The sequence below is a fragment of the Nannospalax galili genome, unplaced genomic scaffold (genome assembly GCF_000622305.1).
Source record: "Nannospalax galili isolate Female #2095 unplaced genomic scaffold, S.galili_v1.0 scaffold1529, whole genome shotgun sequence".
Lineage (NCBI taxonomy): Eukaryota > Metazoa > Chordata > Mammalia > Rodentia > Spalacidae > Nannospalax > Nannospalax galili.
Window position 1 is genome coordinate 165567 of NW_008359069.1, and position 20890 is coordinate 186456.

Genomic DNA, 20890 nt, shown 5'->3' on the forward strand with positions numbered 1-20890 from the left:
TTTAACTTTGCCATGATTTTAGATATCCATCATTTTCTTTTAGATTTTCAAATTTAGTAGAGTATAGGTTTTTTAAGTATTCCCTTATAATGTTCCGGAACCTATGGAGGCCTGTTGTGATGTTTCCCCTTTCATCTCTGATTTTATTGATTTGGATTTGCTTTCTTTCTTTCTTTCTTTCTTTTGGTTGACTGGGCTAAGGGTCTGTCTATCTTGTTTAGCTTTTCAAAGAACCAGCTCTTAGATTCATTGATTCTTTGTATTGTTTTCTTTGTTTTTATTTCATTAATTTCTGCCTTGATTTTTGTTATTTCTTCTCTTCTGTTGGGTTTGAGTTTCATTTGTTTTTTGCCTTTCCAGCATCTTGAATTGCAATGTTAGGTTATTTATTTGGGCTCTTTCTAATTTTTTAACATATGCACGTAGAGCTATAAACTTCCCTCTTAGGACTGCTTTTAAAATGTCCCAGAGGTTTTGTTGTGTTGTATTGGCCTTTTTGTTGAATTCCAGTAATTCTTTTATTTCTTTCTTAATTTCTCCTTTGACTCACTAATAGTTTAAGAGTGTGTTGTTTAATCGCCATGAGTTCATGTAGTGACTAGGATTTCTTCCAGTGTTGATTTTGAGCTTTATTGCCTTATGGTCTGATAGAATGTATGGAATTATTTCACTTTTTTTGTATTTGTTGAGGTTTGTTTTGTGATGTGGTCAGTTTTTGAGAAAGATTTGGAAGATGTCTGTTAGGTCCCTTTGATGTATGGTATCATTTAATTCAGGTGTCTCTCTGTTTATATTCTTTGTTCAGTTGACCTGTCTAATGAAGACAGTGGGGTATTGAAGTCACTTACTATTACTGAGTTGGGGTTAATCTATGTCTTAAAGTCCTGTAGTGTTCTTTTTATGAATTTGGGTGTGCCAGAGTTTGGTGCTATATGTTCAGGATTGTGATATCTTCTTGGTTAATTGGTTCCTTTGATCAGAATGAAGTGACCATCTTTATCTCTTCTGTTTAGTTTTAGTTTAAAGTCTATTTTGTCAGATACTATAATTGCAACCCCTGCTTGTTTCTTAGTGCCATTTGCTTGGAGTACTCTTTTCCATCCTATTCTTAAAGGTGAGATGGGTTTCTTGCAGACAAGGAAAAGATATATTTTGTTTCTTAATCCATTCAACTAGCCTGTGTCTTTTGACTGGGGAGTTCAGTACATTGATATTTAAAGTTATTATTGGAAGATGTGTATTGGTTGCCATCAGTTTGATTACTGTTTTGAGTTTTTTTGTCTAATTTTGTGTTTCCACAATATACCTTTATTTAGTTTCTTTTGTTGTCCCTGGGGTTTAGCTATTCCTTTCTCCATTCTTTGTATTGCTTCAAGTATTCTTTGAAGGGCTGGTTTTGTGGACATGTATTCTTTCAGGCTATTCTTGTCTCAAGATTTTTCTTTCTCCCTCAACTCTAATAGACAGTTTTGCTGGATAAAGTATTCTGGGCTGACATCTATTGTCAGTTACAACTGGAAATACCTTGGTCCAGGCTCTTCTGGCTTTCATAGTTTGCATTGATAAGTCAGCTGTAATCCTGATGGGCTTTCCTTTGTATGTGACTTGTTTTTCTTTTGCTGTTTTCAGTATTCTCTCTCTTTGTTCTATACATTGAGTGTTTTTACTTTGATACGCTGTGGGGAGTTTCTTTTCTGGCTCTTTCTATTTGGTGTTCTATGTGCTTCCTGTATTTGTATGGGGATGTCTTTCCTTAATTTTGGGAAATTCTCTTTTACAATCCTGTCTAAGATCTGGTCAAAAGAATTAATCTGAAATTCTTCTCCTTCCTCTATTCCTATGATCTGTAGATTTAGTCTTTTCATGTCCCACATCTCTTTCAGATATTCTGTTTTCCATTTCATTCATTCTAGCTGTGAAGCTTTCCTCTGTTGTTTCAAGTTGGTCTTTTTAGTTTTGTACTTCCTTCTTCATTTCTGCCTGAGTTTTCTTCAATGTTTCTGTCTCTTTTGGTCTTTTCAAATGAATTTTTCACTTCCTTCTTAATTTCTGTCTGAGTTTTCTTCAGTGTTTCTATCTCTTTTGTGAATTCACTCAGAAGTTTATCCCTATCTTCTTTTAGCTCTTTGATTTGTTTGTGTGTTCTTTAAATTCATTGAATTCCTTGATCATGTTTATGATTGTTCTTTTAAATTCTATGTACTAGGTTTTCCTTCTTAGGGGGTTCTCCTTGTAGAACTCTTCTACAGACCTGGTGGAGTTTGGTGGGGACATAGAGTTTTGGCTATTTTATTTTATTTTTTTTGTTGTGATTTTGGCATGTGAATTTCTTTTGTTGTTTGTGATTCTGCTATGAAAATCAAGTTGAATTTTGCTTCTGTTTGTATTATTGGTGTGCCGTGGTCGTTTTCTTATCGGTTATGTAAATCTGGATGATCTATGTTTCAGGTTCTCTCAGATTTTATTTTGAAGGGAACTGATCCCTTCAGATCAGCTACTCAGGAGCTCCCACAGAAGCCCAAGTCAGGTACACTCAGGCTTTCTTCTAATGTTTGGATCCCTACCAGTGGGTACTCAGAGCACAATTTGGGAAGTTCCTAAAGGGAGGGCCTATTTTGGGACTCTCAGGCAGTCTGCTGAGGTCTTAGCCCATATGAACCAGAGGGAGGCCAGAACAGGCATTCTCAGGCTGTCTGCTATGGTCTCAGCCTCACCCTACCATAGGACAGGTCTGCCCTGGGGCTGTGGGAGGGGCCTTATGTAACCCCAGTTAGGGGTTGGTTATGTTGGGGTTTGGGGAAATGCATCACCAAGTGGAGGCCACGTCAGGCACTCTCAGGCCGCCTGCTGAGATCTCAGCCCCTACACCAATGGAGGTCAGAACAGGCCCTCTCAGGCTGTCTCTATTTCCATTTCTTAATAACCACAGGCGACTCTAGTAAAAGTAAAAGCTTTGAGTTAGAAACAAAAAGTCTTTTTTGCTTTAATAATTGAATATAATTTTCAATTCAGTGAATTTTTTTTAAAAGATGGCATTTCTTCTTGTAAATAATGATGTGATTTTTATTTCCTCCTAGCCTGATTTTAAAAATCACATCTATTTAGCAGGTAATGAGGAGGGCTGGAGAGATGGCTCAGCAATTAAGAGCATTGACTGATCTTGCAGCAGACCAGGATTCAGTTCCCAGAATCCACATGTAGCTAACAACTCTCCAGAACTCCAGTTCCAGGGGATCTGACACAACACCCTCTTCTGTCTGCTGTGGGCATTATACAACATGGATGCATTTACATACATGCAGACAAAATCCTCATATACACTTTTAAAAAATTATATATAGTACAATATTGTATAACTGTATTAATTCAACTGTAAACCTAAAAATTTACAGCCAATTTTGAAAGAGATACATCTTAGCTCTGGAAATTGTTATTGAATATGTCAATGCTGTTGTAATGAAATGCTTCTTCTAATTACATGGTTATTCAATTTAAAAATTCTATATATAATTATATATATATATGATTTCTAGTTTATTTTGGAAGCTATGTGATGGTCTGTTCTTCCTCCATTCTTTTGTTTTTTTAAATTTTTATTTTCAGAAACCTGTTTAGAACTTAAGACTGATCACAGTGTTTCAGGATTGCTTACTCTAGGGTACATTTCAGGCTTTGGCATATGTCATCTATACTAGCATTGACCAACTTTGTGGAACATTTGTAAATTTAATAGAGTCATGTATTGACAAAATAAGCCTAACAGAAACAGTAATTATTGCAATAAGTGATCACAAGGTGACCCATGTGTTGTACACATAACAGTGTGGTTATTGGTAAACGTGCTCAAATTGCACACAACACATTTGCTGATCAGGTGTCTTCCTACTGCAGCCTGGCATTCTTGACAGAGGTAAATCATCTCCAAGTTGCATATCGTTGTGTGGTATGAACCATCTACTCATTTAAAACTTCCCAGAGTATTAAACGCTGCATTTCTAGAGGAAAGTACACATAATAGAATACTTATATGCGTACAGTATTTGCATAGAGCCGTCTGGTCATGCAGCTCTTCAGCTGCACCTCAGTGGATAGGAAGTAGAGTGGGCTAATTTTACCAATATTAGACCTTCCATTCCAACCACATGCTTAAAGAAAAAAGGTCAAATCAGCCTCCACTATGAAAGTTTGGTGATCAAGTAAATGAAGTCACCTCAAAATTAGAGAAAGCAGAACACTTGAAAAGGCTCAGGAATTAGTGCCAGCGTGGTTCTCTATTAGTGATGCTAGAAACCAGAAGATAGTAGAGAAGCTCCTTGAAAATTACAAGGGGAGTAATTTCCAATTCCAAGTTCCCTTCCCATCTCAGTCATTAGTCATGGGTCGACTTTAGGCAGTTGCATTTCTGACAGGTAGAGCCTCACAAATGCGCGTTTGACACACAACTCTGGAGTTGCCATCACAACAAGCGCATAGTGCTTAGTATGTGCTTCCTTTCAGTACTTTAAGCATCAGCAAGAAGAGGATACTACCATTTCTGCTGTACATGTGAGAAACTGAGGCATAGAGAAGCATGGGCTGGTGTAGTGGTTTGAATGTGAATGTCTCCCGTGGGCTCCAAGTGTTTGAATACTTGGCTCCAGCTCGTGGTGCTGTAGCAGAGGTTTAGTACATACAGACAGCCCTTGTGGGAGGAAGCTTGTCACTGCAGGTAGGCTTTGAGAATATATGGCCTCTTCCCACTTCCAGTATGATTTTCTCTGCTTCCTGCTTCTGCTTAAAGATGTAACTCTCAACTTACTGCTCTAGCTGCACCCTGCAGCCATGTCCCTTGCCATGATGGACTCTTATCCCTCTGGAACTCTAAGCTGTAATAACTTTTCCATCTATAAGTTGCCTTGGTCATGATGCTTTATCACAGCAACAGAAAAGGAACTAATATGGTTGATAAATGTATAACTTGGAACCACACAGCTACTAAGAGGTAAAATTGGGCTTTGAGCCTGGACAGTCTTACCCCTGTTGTAGAATACTACCTCTATTGGAGGATGGCTTTCACCAACGTGAGGGAAACAAATCACAAGATGCAGAAATTGTGATCCAGCCTAGAGCAAGATGAGAGAAATTCCAAGGTTGAGGTGCTCCAGAGTGGTAGCAATGCATGAAGGTCCAGATTAGAGCAGAGAGTCTAGAGGGCTCCAGGGAAAGTGGGAGAGTTGATTTTTAAAGGGGGGCAGACCATGAAGGAGAGGCCATTATAGCACACTGTGTAGCTTTGCTTAGAGGATATTTATGTAGCCTTCATGAGGTTAACCATGATATGGTTTTCACTCAGAATTGTGATTTGGGGAATGGGAAAGTTAGAAGTATGGCCATAAACACTAGAGTAGTCTCTTCAGTGATGTGAAAGTGATTCCCTCTAGGACTGAAATAAGGAGTAAGGCAGATGACTACTTTTTTTTTTTTATTTATGTGGTGAACAAATAAATTCAATCAATCTTAATCATCTTTGTACCCCTTCCCCACTGGCACCCTCCCATAGCCCTCCCCACTGGAATTCATACATTCTGTCATTTGTCTTAAGGCCTATTGTATTGTTAGTGTCCCCAGAGGACTACTATTTTTTAAAATTTCATTTATCTTTATTTTATGTGTATTTGCCTCAGTGTATGTAAGTGTACCACATGTGTGCCCCTATGGAGGCCAAAAGAGGGTGTTGGATTCACTGGAACTGGAGTTGCAGATGGTTGTTAGCTGCCATACGGGTGCTGGAAACCAAACCTGGGTCCTCTGCAAGAGCAGCTAGTGCTCTTAACTGCTGAGCCATCTTTTCAGTCCCCAACTACTATTTCGTGTCAAATCTATGTTATTTTAAGCAACGTGGAAAACTGAGGGTTGTCCTTTTATCTTTGCCACAGTCTGTGGACTGTTTTCAAACTTACGTGGTTCTGTATTGAAAGATCTGGAACCTGATCTTCTTAGGCTGCCTCCATTGCTGCCATTTGGGCACAGCCACCGGCATCTCATAAGTAGATTCTCAATAGTGTCTCTTCTCTGGTTGAATAGTTTCTGTCCTTGCCTGCCGTAGTTCTCTCTTCAGCACCCACACTGATGCAGTTAAAATACAGTCAATTTATATTGCGTGGTGTGACAGTAGCTCTCTAGTTCAGAATCAAGAGTCCTTCTGGGCACACACATCCATGCACAGCTCTTCTCTGCTTCACTATTTGCACAGAATTTGTCATCATTTCTTGTCTGTCTACCTTATTACTGAATGTGGGGTTTTTTGTTTGTTTTTCTGGCTTGTTTCTTCTTGTTCTTCTAGAGCCTAGGACAGCTTTATGTAGTAGGCACTGAATAAAGAGTTGTTCAAATAAATTTCTTTTTGTAAAGGCAAAATGTCATTTATTAAGGTCACCTTGATGGTACACATCTACAGTCTTAGCATTCAGAAGGCTGAGGCAGGAGGATTGCAAGTTTTAGCCCAGCTAGGCTATGTAATGAAACCCTAGGTTAATTCAGGGAAAACACTCATTCACATAAAATAAAAGTAAATAAATCTAAAATAAAACAAGATTCCCCCAATTTTTAAGATGTTTGTAATAAACTAAGCTAAGAAATTTTCTGGCTTAAGTATCCATAGCAGTTTGAAACTAAAATCCAGAGAGGTCTAATTGAAAAGATTGGTTTCCATTTAGAAAAAAACATATGTTGTTCTTGGGTGACACACCTTCAAACATCTGTAATATTCTATCAGTCCTTGTTACTAAAATTTATTGTAGTGTTCCAGGTAAGCATTTATGACTGATTGTTTAGTTATGTTTTTAAATATTCGTAACAGTTCATGACATGCTTGGCTGCTGCTGAAGTCCTTGGTGTCTAATTAGGGAGTTTTCTTTCCTAGCTTGACCTCTCTTCTACCTATTGAAGATGCCAAGTAGCGATGTCATGTATGTTTCCATAGCTACAGATCCAGTTTTTACATGCATGTTTAGACTCACAACAGGGGCAGTTGGACTATAAGAAGGGAGAGTCTTGGCCAGATGTGGTGGTGCACGCCTTTAATCTCTGTGAGTTCGGATCTCTGTGAGTTCGAGAGTTCAAGGCCAGCCTGGTCTCCATAGTGAATCCAGGACAGCTCGGGCTACTGGGAGACCCTGTCTCAAAAAGACATTAAAAAAAAAGGGGGGGGGAGTCTTTATCCTAAAACAAATACCTGATAAACAAGAGAAAAATAAAGTAAATTACATGCTCTTTCTTGCCACTGTGGCAAAGATCTTTTATGGAAATTCATTGATGAATACCCTCTGGGCATACTTAATTCTTATTAAGCACAATATAGACAAGCTTTGTATCAGGAAAGGTCTCAAAATATTTCAAAATTGTGTTTCGTGAGGTTGAACCTGTAGCTCATAGCTCACTTCATAGAAGTAATTGATATTCATTTTGTTAGTTTGTGGGGAAAAACTGATTTTAGCTTTGATGATTTCAGTGAGTTTGAATTATTTGAGTTGGGCATGACAGTAAATATCTGTGATATCAGTACATGAAAAGCTAAGACAGGACTGTTAGTTATAAGTTCCAGGCCAGCTTGGGCTGCTGACTGAGACCCTGTCTAAAAAACATACAAAAAGCAAAATGCAAAAAGAGAATTATTTGAATACTTAGGTAATTGTAGTATAAATGTTGTAGATAATTAAATTTTAGGTATGTGAGGCTATTTTTAATGATTTCTCCCTAGATTTCCATATGTTCTGTTACTGGGTTGAGTGACCATAGCCATATAGTCTCTTCCCAGTGGTCTTGAAGCTCTTAAAGAGCAGGTGCTGCTTCAGTGTGCCGTTTTGAAGGAAGAAAATGAATTTGGGAGAGAATGCTATTTAAAATGCTAGGAATGCTATGTATATGTTTATAGCCAATACTATTCTAGACCTAAATTTCATTGTTTTTTCTTATTGTAAAGGGAACTGAGTGGTTTAATTTTTATAAACTCAAGATGAAAAACCTTAAAATAATTTGTGTTAAAAATTGGTGTGGCTAAGGGTCATTAAAATTAGGCACTGTTTGGTGAGAGTACACTCTCACATAAGATCAAGCCAGACAAAATCCCAACATAAAAGTAAGTAGGGAAGAAGCCCCCAACCATAGCTGAGGAACTATTGGCAAGCAATAATTGGGAGAGGCAGAGTCAGTTTTCTTTAAGGGTGTGACCAGGCCCCAGTGGATGTACCCAACCAAAGGACATTTAGGACACAAATTTGATAGGCCTTTATTTATACATGTATATTATATATTATTATTATGTAATACACACATATTAGAGTACATGAAATTGGACCAGGAATTATTAAGGTATGGGTCATGGATAAGGATGTGGGGGGGGGGCTCATTTTTAAAATTTTTTTTTTTTAATTTTTTTTTTTTTTTTTTTTTTTTTTTTTTTTTTAAAAATTTTAAGGAAACAACTATGAAGGTATGAAAAGCTACTACACCATGTGGGTGCTGGGAATAGAACCCGGGTCCTCTGAAAGAGCAGTCAGTGCTCTTAACCTCTGAGCCATCTCTCCAGCCCCAGGAGGGGTCTCTAAATATGACCAAAATATAATGTATGAAATTTGAAAAAAAATTCAATAAAATGAAAAAATTAGTGCTGTTCTCTGCTGTTTTAAAAACTAATCAGTAATATTATAGTTACAGATTTCAATGAGTTTTTTTCACCATGTATTTTAATTGAATTTTTGTGCATTTCATATAATACATCTTAATTGTATTTAGACCCCCTTTATCTGTCCCACTCCCATAGTCGCCGCACTAGATTTCATATGTTCCATCACTTATGTTAAGGCCTATCGAGTCAAGTTTGTGTCTCCAGATGTCCCTCAGTGTGACTTTATCCACTCGAGCCTGATCAGCCTATCTACATCACTCCTTTAAAGAAAACAACTCTCCTTCACCTAGCAGTGTTCAATTGCCAGTAGTTCCTCAGTTAAGATTTGAGACTTCGTGCTCATTTCCCCAGTTCTGTGCTGGGTTTTTGTCTGGTTTGAGTTTGCATGGGTCTTGTGCATGCTGTCACTATTGCAGTGAGTTCATATGATGAAGTTCCCAGAAGCTTGGAAGACTCTGTCCTTGTGATCATCTACCACCCTTGGCTCTTAGAATCCTTCTACCCCTCTTCCACAATGATCACTGAGTCCTGGATGGCTGAGGTTTAATATAGGAATCCTGTCCAGGGACACATACTCTGAAGTTTCTTATTCTCTACACTTTGGCCACTTGGGGCCTTCTGTGTTCATCTTCCTCTGTTGCATGAGGAAGCTTCTCTAGTGAGAGTGAGAGTTGAGAAATACATTAGTATACTCTCTACCACCTGTTTCACTGTGTTCTGTGAGCCTTAGGTATATAGGTTCCATTATAGATGAGCTGGATATCTCATAGACATTTATTCTTTGTGTTTGACTAGTTGCGGAACTCTGTAATAGTCTCCATTTGTTGCAAAAAAAAAAAGCTTCTTTGATGAGTGTTGACAGGTGTACTTGTCTGTAAATATAGGGATCAATATTGAAATACAGTAAGAAATTATGTATAGGGATGTGACAGATGTAGGGTTTTCTCTAGGCTCTGTGACCTCTCCAGGTACATGTGTTTGGCTGTGTTTACAGTACTACACAGGAGTTCCCTCCCATTGAGCAGGCTTTAAGTCCAATTGGATAGCTGTTGATTATCCCTAAGATTAAAGTGACACTACTGCACCAACAGTGATACTTTACTGTACTAGCCACTGTTGTGGTTATTAGGCTTTAAAGCTGATGTTGGGCTGTTGATTGAATTTCTCCCTTAGCAGCTTGCATAGTATTTTCTGAAACTATGACGCTAGTCTTCAGGGAGGAGGCTTCTAGGTCAGTTCCAGCTCCATTGTGCCAAATTCTGTGTTCAAAGTATGTCATCTTCAGGCTGTGGAAATAGCCTGTATTATTTTGGGAGTCCCTTGGACTACCCTGACCAATAACTCAAAGGAAGGTTTCTCCTATCTGGCAGTATGTTTCTTGTTATATAGCCTTCACCTATACACATGCACTCATGTATGATATTGTATGTGTATTTTTCAGTAGGCTTTTGAACTAATACATTTCCCTTCGTTTGTTCATACCACCTAAGCATTATTTATCTCTCTCCTCTCTCTCCCTGTCTAACCCTCCCTTCTCCCTCCCCAGTTAAAGTACCCTCATTTTCCCCATTTCCCACTTAATGGTACCTATCTCCTTTTATACTCCCTCTCTTGAGCTTACCCCCTGGTTCCTTGAATGACACTTTCTCTTCCCTTCACAGTTAAACACTTCCATTTTCCCCATTCCCCCCTTGATAACACCTGTCTCCTACTATCCCCCTCTCTCATACTCCTTTGCCTTTAACTCCATGGTTTCTTTTCATTTTCCTGGCTTCTGTGGTTACATCAGGACATATACTCATGTCTAAGGTGCTAAGATCCATAAATGAGAGAGAACATACATCGCTTGTTTTTCTGCATATGTGTTACTTCTCTTAGTATAACAGTGTCTAGTTACATTTATTTACTTGCAAATTTCAGGATTTCATCTTTCTTTCCCACTGACAAGAACTATACTGCATAAATACATCACATTTTCATTATTCATTCATTAGTTGAGGGGTATTTAAGTTGTTTCCATTTCTTAGCTATTGTGTACAGGTATCTCTGTAATCTGCAATGGGATGAGTCCTTTGTGTATATGCCAGGGAGTGGTATAATTGAATCATGTGATAGATTCATTTTTACTGGTTTTTAAAAATATTTATTTTTATTTTATGTGTATGAGTATATTGCATCCGTGTGGTGCAATGTCTGCAGAGGTCAGAAGAAGGTGCTGTTGAATCTCCTGGAACTGGAGTTACAGTTGTTAGCCACCATATGCTGGTAATCAAACTCTGGTCCTCTGCAAGAACAGCTGGTGCTCTTAACTGCCAAGACATCTTTCCAGCCCTTTATTTTTCCTGTTTTAAAGAGTTCTGCACATTGCTTTCCATAGTGGTTGTACCAGTTTGCAGTCCCACCAGCAGTGAGTGAGCATTCACTTTTCTCCACATTCTCGCCAGCATTTGGGGTCATTTGATCTCTTGATCTTAAGTCATTTTGACTGGGATAAGATGAAATCTTAAAGTGGTTTTGATTTTCATTTCCCTAATTACTAAGATGTTGGACACCTTTTAAGGTGTTTCTTAGTCATTTTTATTTATTCTTTTGAGAACTCTCTGTTCAGATCTATAGCCCACCTTTTAATTAGGTCGTTTGTTTTCTTCCTTGTTTTTTGAATTCTTTGTATATTCTGGATGTTAATCCTCTGTCAGACCTGTAGCTGGTGAAGGTTTTTTCCTACTCTGTTTCCTCTTCATTTGGTTAGTTGTTTCCATTGCTGCACAGAAGCTTTCTAGTTTAGTGAGGTCCCAGTTGTCCATTGTTGACCTTAATTCCTAAGCAACTGATGTCAGATTTAGAAAGTCCTTTCCTCCACCTATATCTTGTAGGGAACTGCCTATGTTTTCTTCTAACAGTTTCATGAATTCAGGTTTCAGATTGAGGTCTTTGCTCCATTTGGAGCTGACTTGGATGATATAGATAAGGGTCTAATTTCATTCTTCTACAGATGGAGATCCAGTTTTGCCAGCACCATTTGTTGAAGATGCTGTCTTTTCTCCAATGTGTATTGTTGGCACCTTTGTCAGGTATCATGTGACTGAAATTGCTTGTACTCATGTTTGAGTCTTCTATTATATTCCATTGATCTACATGTCTTTTTTTGTATGTGCCAGTACCATGCTGTTTTTATGACTGTAGCTCTGTAATAGAGTTGAGGTCTGGTATGGTGACCCTGTAGCATTGCTCTTTGTTCTTAGGATTGCTTTTGCTATCTGGGGTCTTTTGTGATTCCATATGAATTTTAGGATGACTTTTTCTAATTTTGCAAAGAATTTCATAGAGATTTTGATTGGCATTGCATTAAATCTATAAATTGTTTTTGGTCAGATGGCCATTTTCACAATATGAATTTTAACAACCCATGAGCATGGGGGGTGGTTTCCATTTCCTTATGTCTTCTTCAATCTCTTTTTTCCTCTGAGATTTAAATTTTTCATTGTAGAGATCCTTAAAGTCTTTGGTTAGGCTAATTACTCGATTATTTGGGGGGGGCAGCATTTTGAATGGGAGGGTTTTTCCAAAAAGTTTCTCTGGTTGTTTATTACTGGTGTATAGAAAGGCTGCTGATTTTTGTGAGTTGACTTTGTAACCTGCCACTCTGCTAAAAGTGTCGATCATTTCTAGAAGTTTTCTGGTGGAATTTCTGGGATCTCTTATGTATAATATCATACCATCTGCAAATAAGGTGGTGTGCACCTTTAATCCCAGCCCTTTGGAGGCAGAGGCAGGTGGATCTCTGTGAGGTTGAGACATCCTTGTCCAAGTGGGCTACAAGTGGGCTATGACTAGGGAGACCCTGTCCAAAAAGAAAAAAAGAAAAAGAAAGTACCCCTTTAATTTCCTTCTCTTGTTTTTTGCTCTAACAAAGAGTTTCAAGCAGTATATTGAAAAGGAGGGAGGTTAACAAGCAGCCTTGTCTGGTTCCTTATTTTAATGAAAATACTTCCAGTTTTTCTTTATGTAGAAGAAAGCTGACTATAGGTTTGTTGTACATAGCTTTTTAAAATATTTATTATTTTTATTTTTTGTGTGTATGAGTGTGTTGCTTGCATGTATGTAAGTGCACCCATGTTGTGCAATGTCTGGGGACATCAGAAGAGGGTGTTGGATCCCCCTGGAACTGGAGTTAGCTACTATATGGGTGCTGGGAATTGAACCCGAGGCCTCTACAGGAACAGCCAGTGCTTTTAACACTGACCCTCTCCAGCCTCTGGTTGTATATAGCTTTAATTATGTTGAGGTATGTTCTCTCTAGTCCAGTTCTCTCTAGGACTTTTATCATTAATACATGTTAGATTTTGTCAAAGGCCTTTTCTGCATCTATTGAGATAATCATGTGTGTGTGTGTGTGTGTGTGTATGTGTGTTTATGTAAGTCCATTTATGTGATTTATTACATTTATTGATGAATATTAAACCATCCTTGCATCTCTGGAACAAAGCCTACTTGATCATGGTGGATGATCTTTTTGATGTGTGTCTGTATGTGGTTTGCAAGTATTTTGTTGAGAATTTTTGCATCTATATTCGTTACACTTTTTTTGTTGTATCTTTACCTGGTTTTGACTGGCTTCGTAGATGGAGCTTGGGAGGTCTCCCTCTACTTCTATCTTTTAGAATAATTTAAGTATTAGTGATTGTAAATCTTTGAGAATCTGGAAAAATTCTGTTGTAAATCCAATCAGGGCTGGACTTTTTTATTGGGAGGCTTTGTATTACTGTTTCCATTTTCTTATTTGGATGTCTGTGGTGATGCTTTTCCCTTTCATCTCTGATTTTGTTGATCTGGATTTGCTCTTTCTTTAGGTTAGCTGGGCTAAGAGTCTATCTTAATGTTTTTTTTTCCCCCCAACGAACCAGCTCTTAGATTCATTGATTCTTTGTATTGTCATCTGTTTCTATTCGTTGATTTCTGCTCTGATTTTTATTTCTTCTCATCTGTTGCATTTGGGTTTGATTTATTCTTCTTTTTCCAAATTCTTGAGTTGTTTCTGATTTTTTAACGTAAGTGCTTAGAGCTATGAATTTGTCTGTTAGGACTGCTTTTGTCCTAGAGGTTTTGTTGTGTTGTGTTTTCATTTTCATTTAGTTCCAGGAATATTTTTATTTCTTTCTCTTCTTTGACTTCTTCATCATTCAAGATGTGCTGTTTAATCTCCATGTTTCTGTAGTTACTACAGCCTCTTTTGCTATTGATTTTAAGTTTTATTTGGTTATAGTCTGATGGAATACTTGGAATTATTTCAGGTATTTGGGTTTTTTTCGGTATTTGTTGAGGTTTATTTTGTGCCCTTGTATGTGGACTATTCATGAGAAACTTCCATGGACTGCGGAGTAGAATGTGTATTCTTCAGTGTTTGGGTGGAATATTCAGTAGATGTCTGTTAGGTCCATTTGTTGTATGGTATTGTTTAATTCAGATGTCTCTTTATTCTTTATCTGGGTGACCTGTCTAATGGAGACAGTGGGGTCTTACTATTACTGAGTTGGGGTTAATCTGTGTCTTAAAGTCCTGTAGTAGTGGTTTTATGAAATTGGGTGTACCAGAGTTTGATGCATATATATTCATGATTGTTGTATTTTCTTGGTCGATTGTTTCCTTGATCAGAATGTAGTGACCTTCTTTATCTCTTCTGATTAATTTTAACTTGAAGTCTATTTTGACAAATATTAGAATAGCAACTCCTGCTTATTTCTTAATGTAATTTCCCTGGAATATTTTTACCATCCTTTCCCCCTAAGGTAGTACCTATCCTTGGAGATAAGATTCTTTAAATCAACAAAAAGGGATTGCTTCTTAATCCATTCAACTGGTCTGTGTCTTTTGACTGGGGAGTTGAGGGCATTGATATTTAGAGTTATTATTGAAAGGTGTGAATTGGTTACTGTCATGTTATTTTCTGTCTGTGTTTTCAGTCTTAGTTTGTGTTTCTATGCTTTAATACCTTCATTTGTTTTCTTTCTGTAATCTCTTGAATATGGTCATTTCTTTCTTCAGTCATTTGTATTGCTTTGAGTATGCTCTGTAGGGTTGGTTTGATGGACATTTCTTTCAGTCTATTTGTATCGTGAAAGGTCCCCCCCCCCTTTGGCTATGATAGAAAGTTTCGCTGGTATCAGTATTCTGGGTTGTCATCTATGGTCATTTAGAACCAGGAATAATTTGGACCAGCTCTTCTAGCTTTTAGAGCTTGCATTGAAGTCAGCTGTAATTCCTTTATATGTACCTTGTTTTTTTTTCTAGCAGCTTTCAGTATTCTTTGTTCTGTACATTTAGTGATTTTATTATGGTATTCCATGGGGAGTGTCTGTTCTCTTCCTGTCTGATTGATGTTTTGTGTGCTTCTTGTATCTGTATAGGTATGTCTCTCTTAATTTGGGGATGTTTTCTTTTATAATCCTGTTGAGGATCTGATCAGTGCTATTGACTTAAGATTCTAATCCTTTCTCTATGCCTGTGATGATGGTGTCCCACATTTCCTGCATATTCCATTTCTGCGTCTTTTAAATTTTTTTGTATCCTTTGCTTAATTGGTCCAGCTCCTCAACTTTGTTTTCCAGTCTTGATATTCTGTTTTCCATTTCATTCATTCTGCTTGTGAGGCTTTTTCCTTTCATTTCAAATTGACTTACTGAATTTTTCAATGCCATCTTCATTCGGTTTGTGTTTTCTTCTGTATCTTTTGTGTGCGTTTGTTTTTAAGTCCTGATTTTTTTTTCAGGTGTTTATTATTTTACTTTTTGAATTCTTTGAGTTGTTTGTGTGGTCTTTAAAGTCATTGAAGTTTTGATCATGTTTATGATTGTTCTTAATTCTGTGTCGTGTGGTTCCTCTGGGTGGTTCTCATTGTAGTACACTTCTAGGACTGGTGGGTTTTGGTGGAGGTGTAGTATTGTGGTTTTCCATATTATTTGTGTTTTTTTGTTGTAGCCTGGGCATATAGATTCCTTTTGTTGATTGTGTGTCTAAAATGAAATTCTAGCCTGCCTTTTTTTACTTGCAGTTTGCTTCTGTTAATATTGTTTATGGAGCTTGGTTGCTTTCTAGTTGGGTATGAGTAGTTAGTTGGTCTCTGCTTCAGGTTCTCAGTTTTGATTTTTTATTTGTGGGACAGGATGGTTCCATGAATTAGTCAAGAATTCTCTAGCAGGGCACGGAGCCTATTCTGAATTCAAGACTATAGGGATCCAGTCGCTGGATTCTGGTAGACTATTCAGGAAGTTTCAGGCAGGAAGATCAGAATTGGGACTTGGGCATAGGTGGTAGTGAGGACATTGTGGGGAGGGTCTAACTAGCTAATCAGGAGCAGGAGAATATAGCTCATCTGGGCACAGGTGGGGTCAGGTGAGGTGGCAGGGAGATCCACAATAAGGTTCTTTAAAAGTCCCTTCTTGTAAACAGGAAAATTTGAAAGTTGATAGATTAAATATTTAATTGGATTCTTGGTTGGTTGCAGATTCCTTCCTAGGTTGTTCTCAAGAGAGATCTATGGTGCCAAGTTGCAAGTTTCTATCTTTGTAAAAGATACTAAGAATTTGGATCATGATTGGGAGGTATTGTTTACTCATCGATGGGGGAGAAAGCTAAGAAAAAATGACTAAAATCTGACTGCCAGTTGAGAATTAATAGGTCAGACTAAAGGATAAATTGAAAGAGAGAGGTTATCTCATCACCTTCAGCAGTGTAACTAGACAGGGCTTAATTCCTTTTTGGAACCTGTTTGAGAAAGGCTGAATTATGTAGCTAGAGTTAGTGAATTTTTACTGCTCCTAAATACTCCCTTTTGTGAGTCTATACATGTATTCTCATATGGATGCAAGTTGGGTTGTTTGCAGGTTTTTTGCTTTCTGGTAGTTTCTTTTGTTATGGTGATCAGTGCACTTGAATAAACATCACTGTTGGTATCCTGCATGGAATTTCTGGAGACAGTGCATTTTATTGGGAACACTGACAACTATAGTGTGTCCAGAGAAAAGCAGTTAGAAATAGCTCATCCATGTTGTAATCAACCTTTTTTATGTTCTTAGGGACTGAAGAGGTTAATGACAATTTGCCAGAAACACTTCCCTACAGATCCATCAAAATGTGTGGAGTATAATGCACTGTAAGGTCTGCACAGTGTATATACAACAAGAAACTCAAGGAACAGCAGTCAAGGAACAGTGTATGGACTTCTGGCAGTACCAACAGGAATGGAGAGAAGAAAACTCCACCTGGTGCAATTCTTGATTCGTTTTAAGAACTGTGTTAGCTTTCATATAGTATCTGCCTAAAAACTGATTTTTTTGTTTCTTGCTTTCATTTTAAGCCATTGAAAAATTAAAGATGTTATCCACAATTTAAATATGTAGACAACAACAGAAAAGGGTTTAAAATGACCCTTTCCCATGAGATTCAAATGTGTTAGATAATTAGAAACATTTGAGGGTGAATTTAATCTTTCTGTAAAATATAGTGATTTGCACATTTTCTTTTATGTGGTATTTATAGAAAATATTTTTTATATTTCAACAAAAGTATAGGACCATTGAATGAAGCCTATAGTTTTTAAATGTTTCTGATCTTTTGCCATCTTGCAATAAAATGTGAATATGTTACTGTTAACTGTATTTTTCTTGTGTTTCAAACTTCCTTTTGCTTCTAAGTAGAGGAAACTTTATTTTTTGTCATCTTTCTGGACAGATAGAATTAATATGTTTGAAAAACAAAGCTAGTATATTATTGAAATGGTCAAACTGACTTCGTTTTGTTCTTGTTGACTCAAAAGTCAGCAAATTCCCCCTACGTTTCTGCCTAGCTACTCCCCCTGCTCTTGCTAACTGCAGCCAGGTGGAACGACAGTGACGGCTGCACCTGCAGTTTCAGGAAGTACATTATTTCTACAATACTAGAAACTTACATTCGGTCAGGTAGAACATCCTCTTCCAGCTACACCTGTAGTTCCAGGGACCCCATTATTTCTAAATTCTGAGAAATTTGTTTTTCCTAACTGAAACTTAGAAACTTTTTGTTAACTGAAAACCTTTCTGTTAACTGACCTGCCCTTGGTCTGGTGTAACTATGGGGATTTCATGTAACTATAGTTATTGACTTTGCCCCTGACATGTAATTGCATTTTTAAGCTTTATAAACCCTGCTCTGCCTCTCCTCGGGGTCGAGAGTTGTTTTTGGCATTAGCCCCCTCTTGACCCCTGGCTAATTGTTAAAGGAACTTTTAATTTGTCCATCACTATGTAGTGTTCTTCTGTGCCTCACACTTGCCATAACATTGTGCCAGCATAAGTTCAGAAGGCTAGAGCATCAAGGTTGGGGTGAGGGAATGGGTGGTAGAGTCACCTGAGAGTGGCAAAACTGTGACAGTGGTCCTTCTAAAACTACAGCTCCCGGTTCTACCCTGCTAAGCAGGAAATTGCCCAGAGTGATGTCACCACTGAAGACATCAGTGAACTGTGTCCTGGCCTTCCGCAAAGTAAGGACTCATTCTGTGTCATACTTTGCCATGTCATACTTAACATTGTGACACTCACCGTGCTATAGGTTTGAAAGGACTAAGTTAATACAGTTACATGGGTAAGTAAGTTGTTATCCAAAAAGTAGAATGGTGGTGTCAGTGAAGAGTGGGGATCCCCAAATCAGGGCTTCTAGCTTCACATTTCAGCTCCATGTATCAGCAGTACAACTTTTGACAAATGATTTAATCTTGCTGAGCATGGGCTTCCAGATCTCACAGTAGTGATAATGAGAGTACATTCCTTGATGAGTGAAATCTTAGCCCATTACCTGAAAGATGAGCTTGCCCTCCAATAGACAGACAATGGACAGATACCATTTTCCCAAGCTTCACTGCTCCTCTTTGCCTAAGATTATCACAGCTGAGCTTGTTGACTGTCATGTCCCAAAAGGAAAGAAGGGCAGGGAGAGTCAGCCAGTTTGGGCTATTTGTGGTCCATGGCTGTACATAGACAGGACAGTCTCTACTGGTTACTTTCAAGGTGGTACGTATCTTATGTCAAAGGTGCAACTTAGGGAAATTTATTATCAAAAATGAGAAAAAAAATTTCATAAGATATGACAACAAATCTCTTGACATGGTTTTGTTATATAGGACTTCTTATAAATATTATTAGATAATGCCCAAATCACTTTTTCTTCATTTGTAATCAGGTCACAGCATGGTTGGAAATTTCATGTTGTCTTTCCCTTTGCTGTTAATATTCCACATAAAGAAGAAAGTGTATCATGTGACACTAATACTTCTTGAAATTGATCATTGTGGATAGCTTGGGGAAAAAGAATTATGTCCCAGATTGTGATTTTAACCATTCTGAGTGTGAGTGAAGGGAGGCGCATACAAAGATGTGGATTCCTCTCAGAAAAGTTTTCGATATCTTGAAAATTAAAGCTCTTCAGATGACTGCAAATACGGGAAAAGCATTTCATTTTCATTGTTCAAGTTATGGAAATTTTACTTCTGCATATACTACATATTTCTGTTCTAAACTGTTTTTAAAACAATAGACATTTTTTTAATTAGTCACAATTTTAAATAACTATTCCTTCCTCCCTGTTGCCCCATACTTTTATCCATAATAACTGGGAGTTTCTGGATTCAAATTTAGTAAAATATTTCTTTCCTCTCAGAAATAAATGCAGGTGAGGCATAACTTGGATTATGTCCTGATCATTGTACTTAAAAACATACAGCAAATTGAAAGTGCATTTAATACCCCTAACCTAATCAGCTTGACCAAAACTACCTTAAATATGCTCAGAACACTTACCTTAGCCTGGGGCTGGGAAAAATCTATCACAAAGCCTGTTTTACAGTAAAGTGTTTAAAATGTCATACATTATTTTGAATGTGCTATGTCAATCATTACTTGGGAGGTGGTGTGGCTGATGGAACTTTGAGGAGCCACCACCACTACCCAGTGGCCAGCCTGGGAAAACTTCTAAATTTAAGTTCCAAAGTACAGTTTTTACTGAATGCATACTTCCACACCATTGAAAATTGAAGTCTTAAGTCAGAGACTATATTGCTTCTCTTTGGAGTGTCATTATCAACTGAAAAGCCAGCAGGAAGTCACAGCAGTGATTTCAGTCTTTGGGGAAAATGAGGGAAATAAAGCTGAGGTCAAAGAATTTGTTCAGATCTTATAGGATGAAAGGTGAGGTCCTGGGACAGCAGAACCGGGCAGGCGCTGCTCACTGTTAACAGCTGAGGGATTTGTCCTGGACCTGGAACCGTGTGAGAATGTAGAGGTCTGGGAAACAGGACTGACAGTAATAGAACTCCTTAATGTTAAGCTTGACCTCCTGGTACTTACCTTACCTAAGCCAGCACTTTCAACCACTCTGGAGTTTGACCTCAGTAAATAATGTGGAACGCAGCTACCTTTGTTGCTGCTGTTGGAAAGGAATTGTGGAAATGAACAGTTCGGGGAAATATGGAGAAAAGTATTTCTGAAGCTGGAAGATTTAGATTTGAGGATTCATGTCTCTGGCTTCCTTCCTGGCACCCAGTACCCACATTAATGCTGCTGATCATAGAAGCATCATAGAGCTAAGTGGGGCAGTTTGAATGAAAGGGAATCATGAGCCTTAGCTTTCCTTTATCTGAGCATTTTGAAGAGCATAACTTAGTGATTGGGCCTCCTCCCTGTCCCAGTCTACTCCTATGAATCCTGAAAGAATAACTTTATCATACAGAAATTTATGGTATGGTATCATATTGAGAGTCTTGAAAAGCACTTTCTCACAGTATATCAATATAAGAGCTTCCAGCTGTCCAGAGAGCCAGAGCCAGCACAAGTTTCCAGAGAGTCACTATGGGAACACTTTATGGTAACTGATTTCCATCACAGACTGAAGTTACATTGGCTGAATTTTAATCACCAGAATTTTAATGGTTATCATTTCCAAACACGTTCTGGTGGTGTGGAATAACTAGGGGAATGCACTGTAGCTAGCCCCACCAACTGGTGTGAATTGACCTCAGTCAAGGTTTTGGCTTGGAGGAAGGAGTCAAGGAGGAAGAGAAGGGGAGGAGGAGAGGAGGGGAGGAAGAGGTGGTTTTTACATTGGAGAAGGAGGGGAAGGGGAGAGGGCAGGGGAGGAGGAGAGAAGAGGTTTATGATTTATACAGTGGCTAAAACAGTTTATTAATTTTAATATTAGAGC

At 38.0% G+C, this 20890-nt stretch overlaps 1 protein-coding gene across 5 annotated transcripts in view; it reads left to right on the forward strand.

Moving 5' to 3' along the window:
• Window positions 1-17319, forward strand: part of Prpf18 (pre-mRNA processing factor 18) — a 55140-nt gene extending 37821 nt beyond the window's left edge. For 3 of the 5 annotated variants that reach the window (XM_029558421.1, XM_029558423.1, XM_029558422.1), the window contains 2 exons: window positions 11658-11736; window positions 16738-17319. In XM_029558421.1, coding sequence (XP_029414281.1) covers window positions 11658-11736; window positions 16738-16808 — 150 coding nt within the window. In that variant the 3' untranslated portion in view covers window positions 16809-17319. The remainder of the gene's footprint in view (window positions 1-11657; window positions 11737-16737) is intronic. The other 2 variants (XM_008822685.3, XM_008822686.3) reach the window with 1 other exon arrangement.
• The last annotated feature ends 3571 nt before the right edge of the window (window positions 17320-20890 follow it).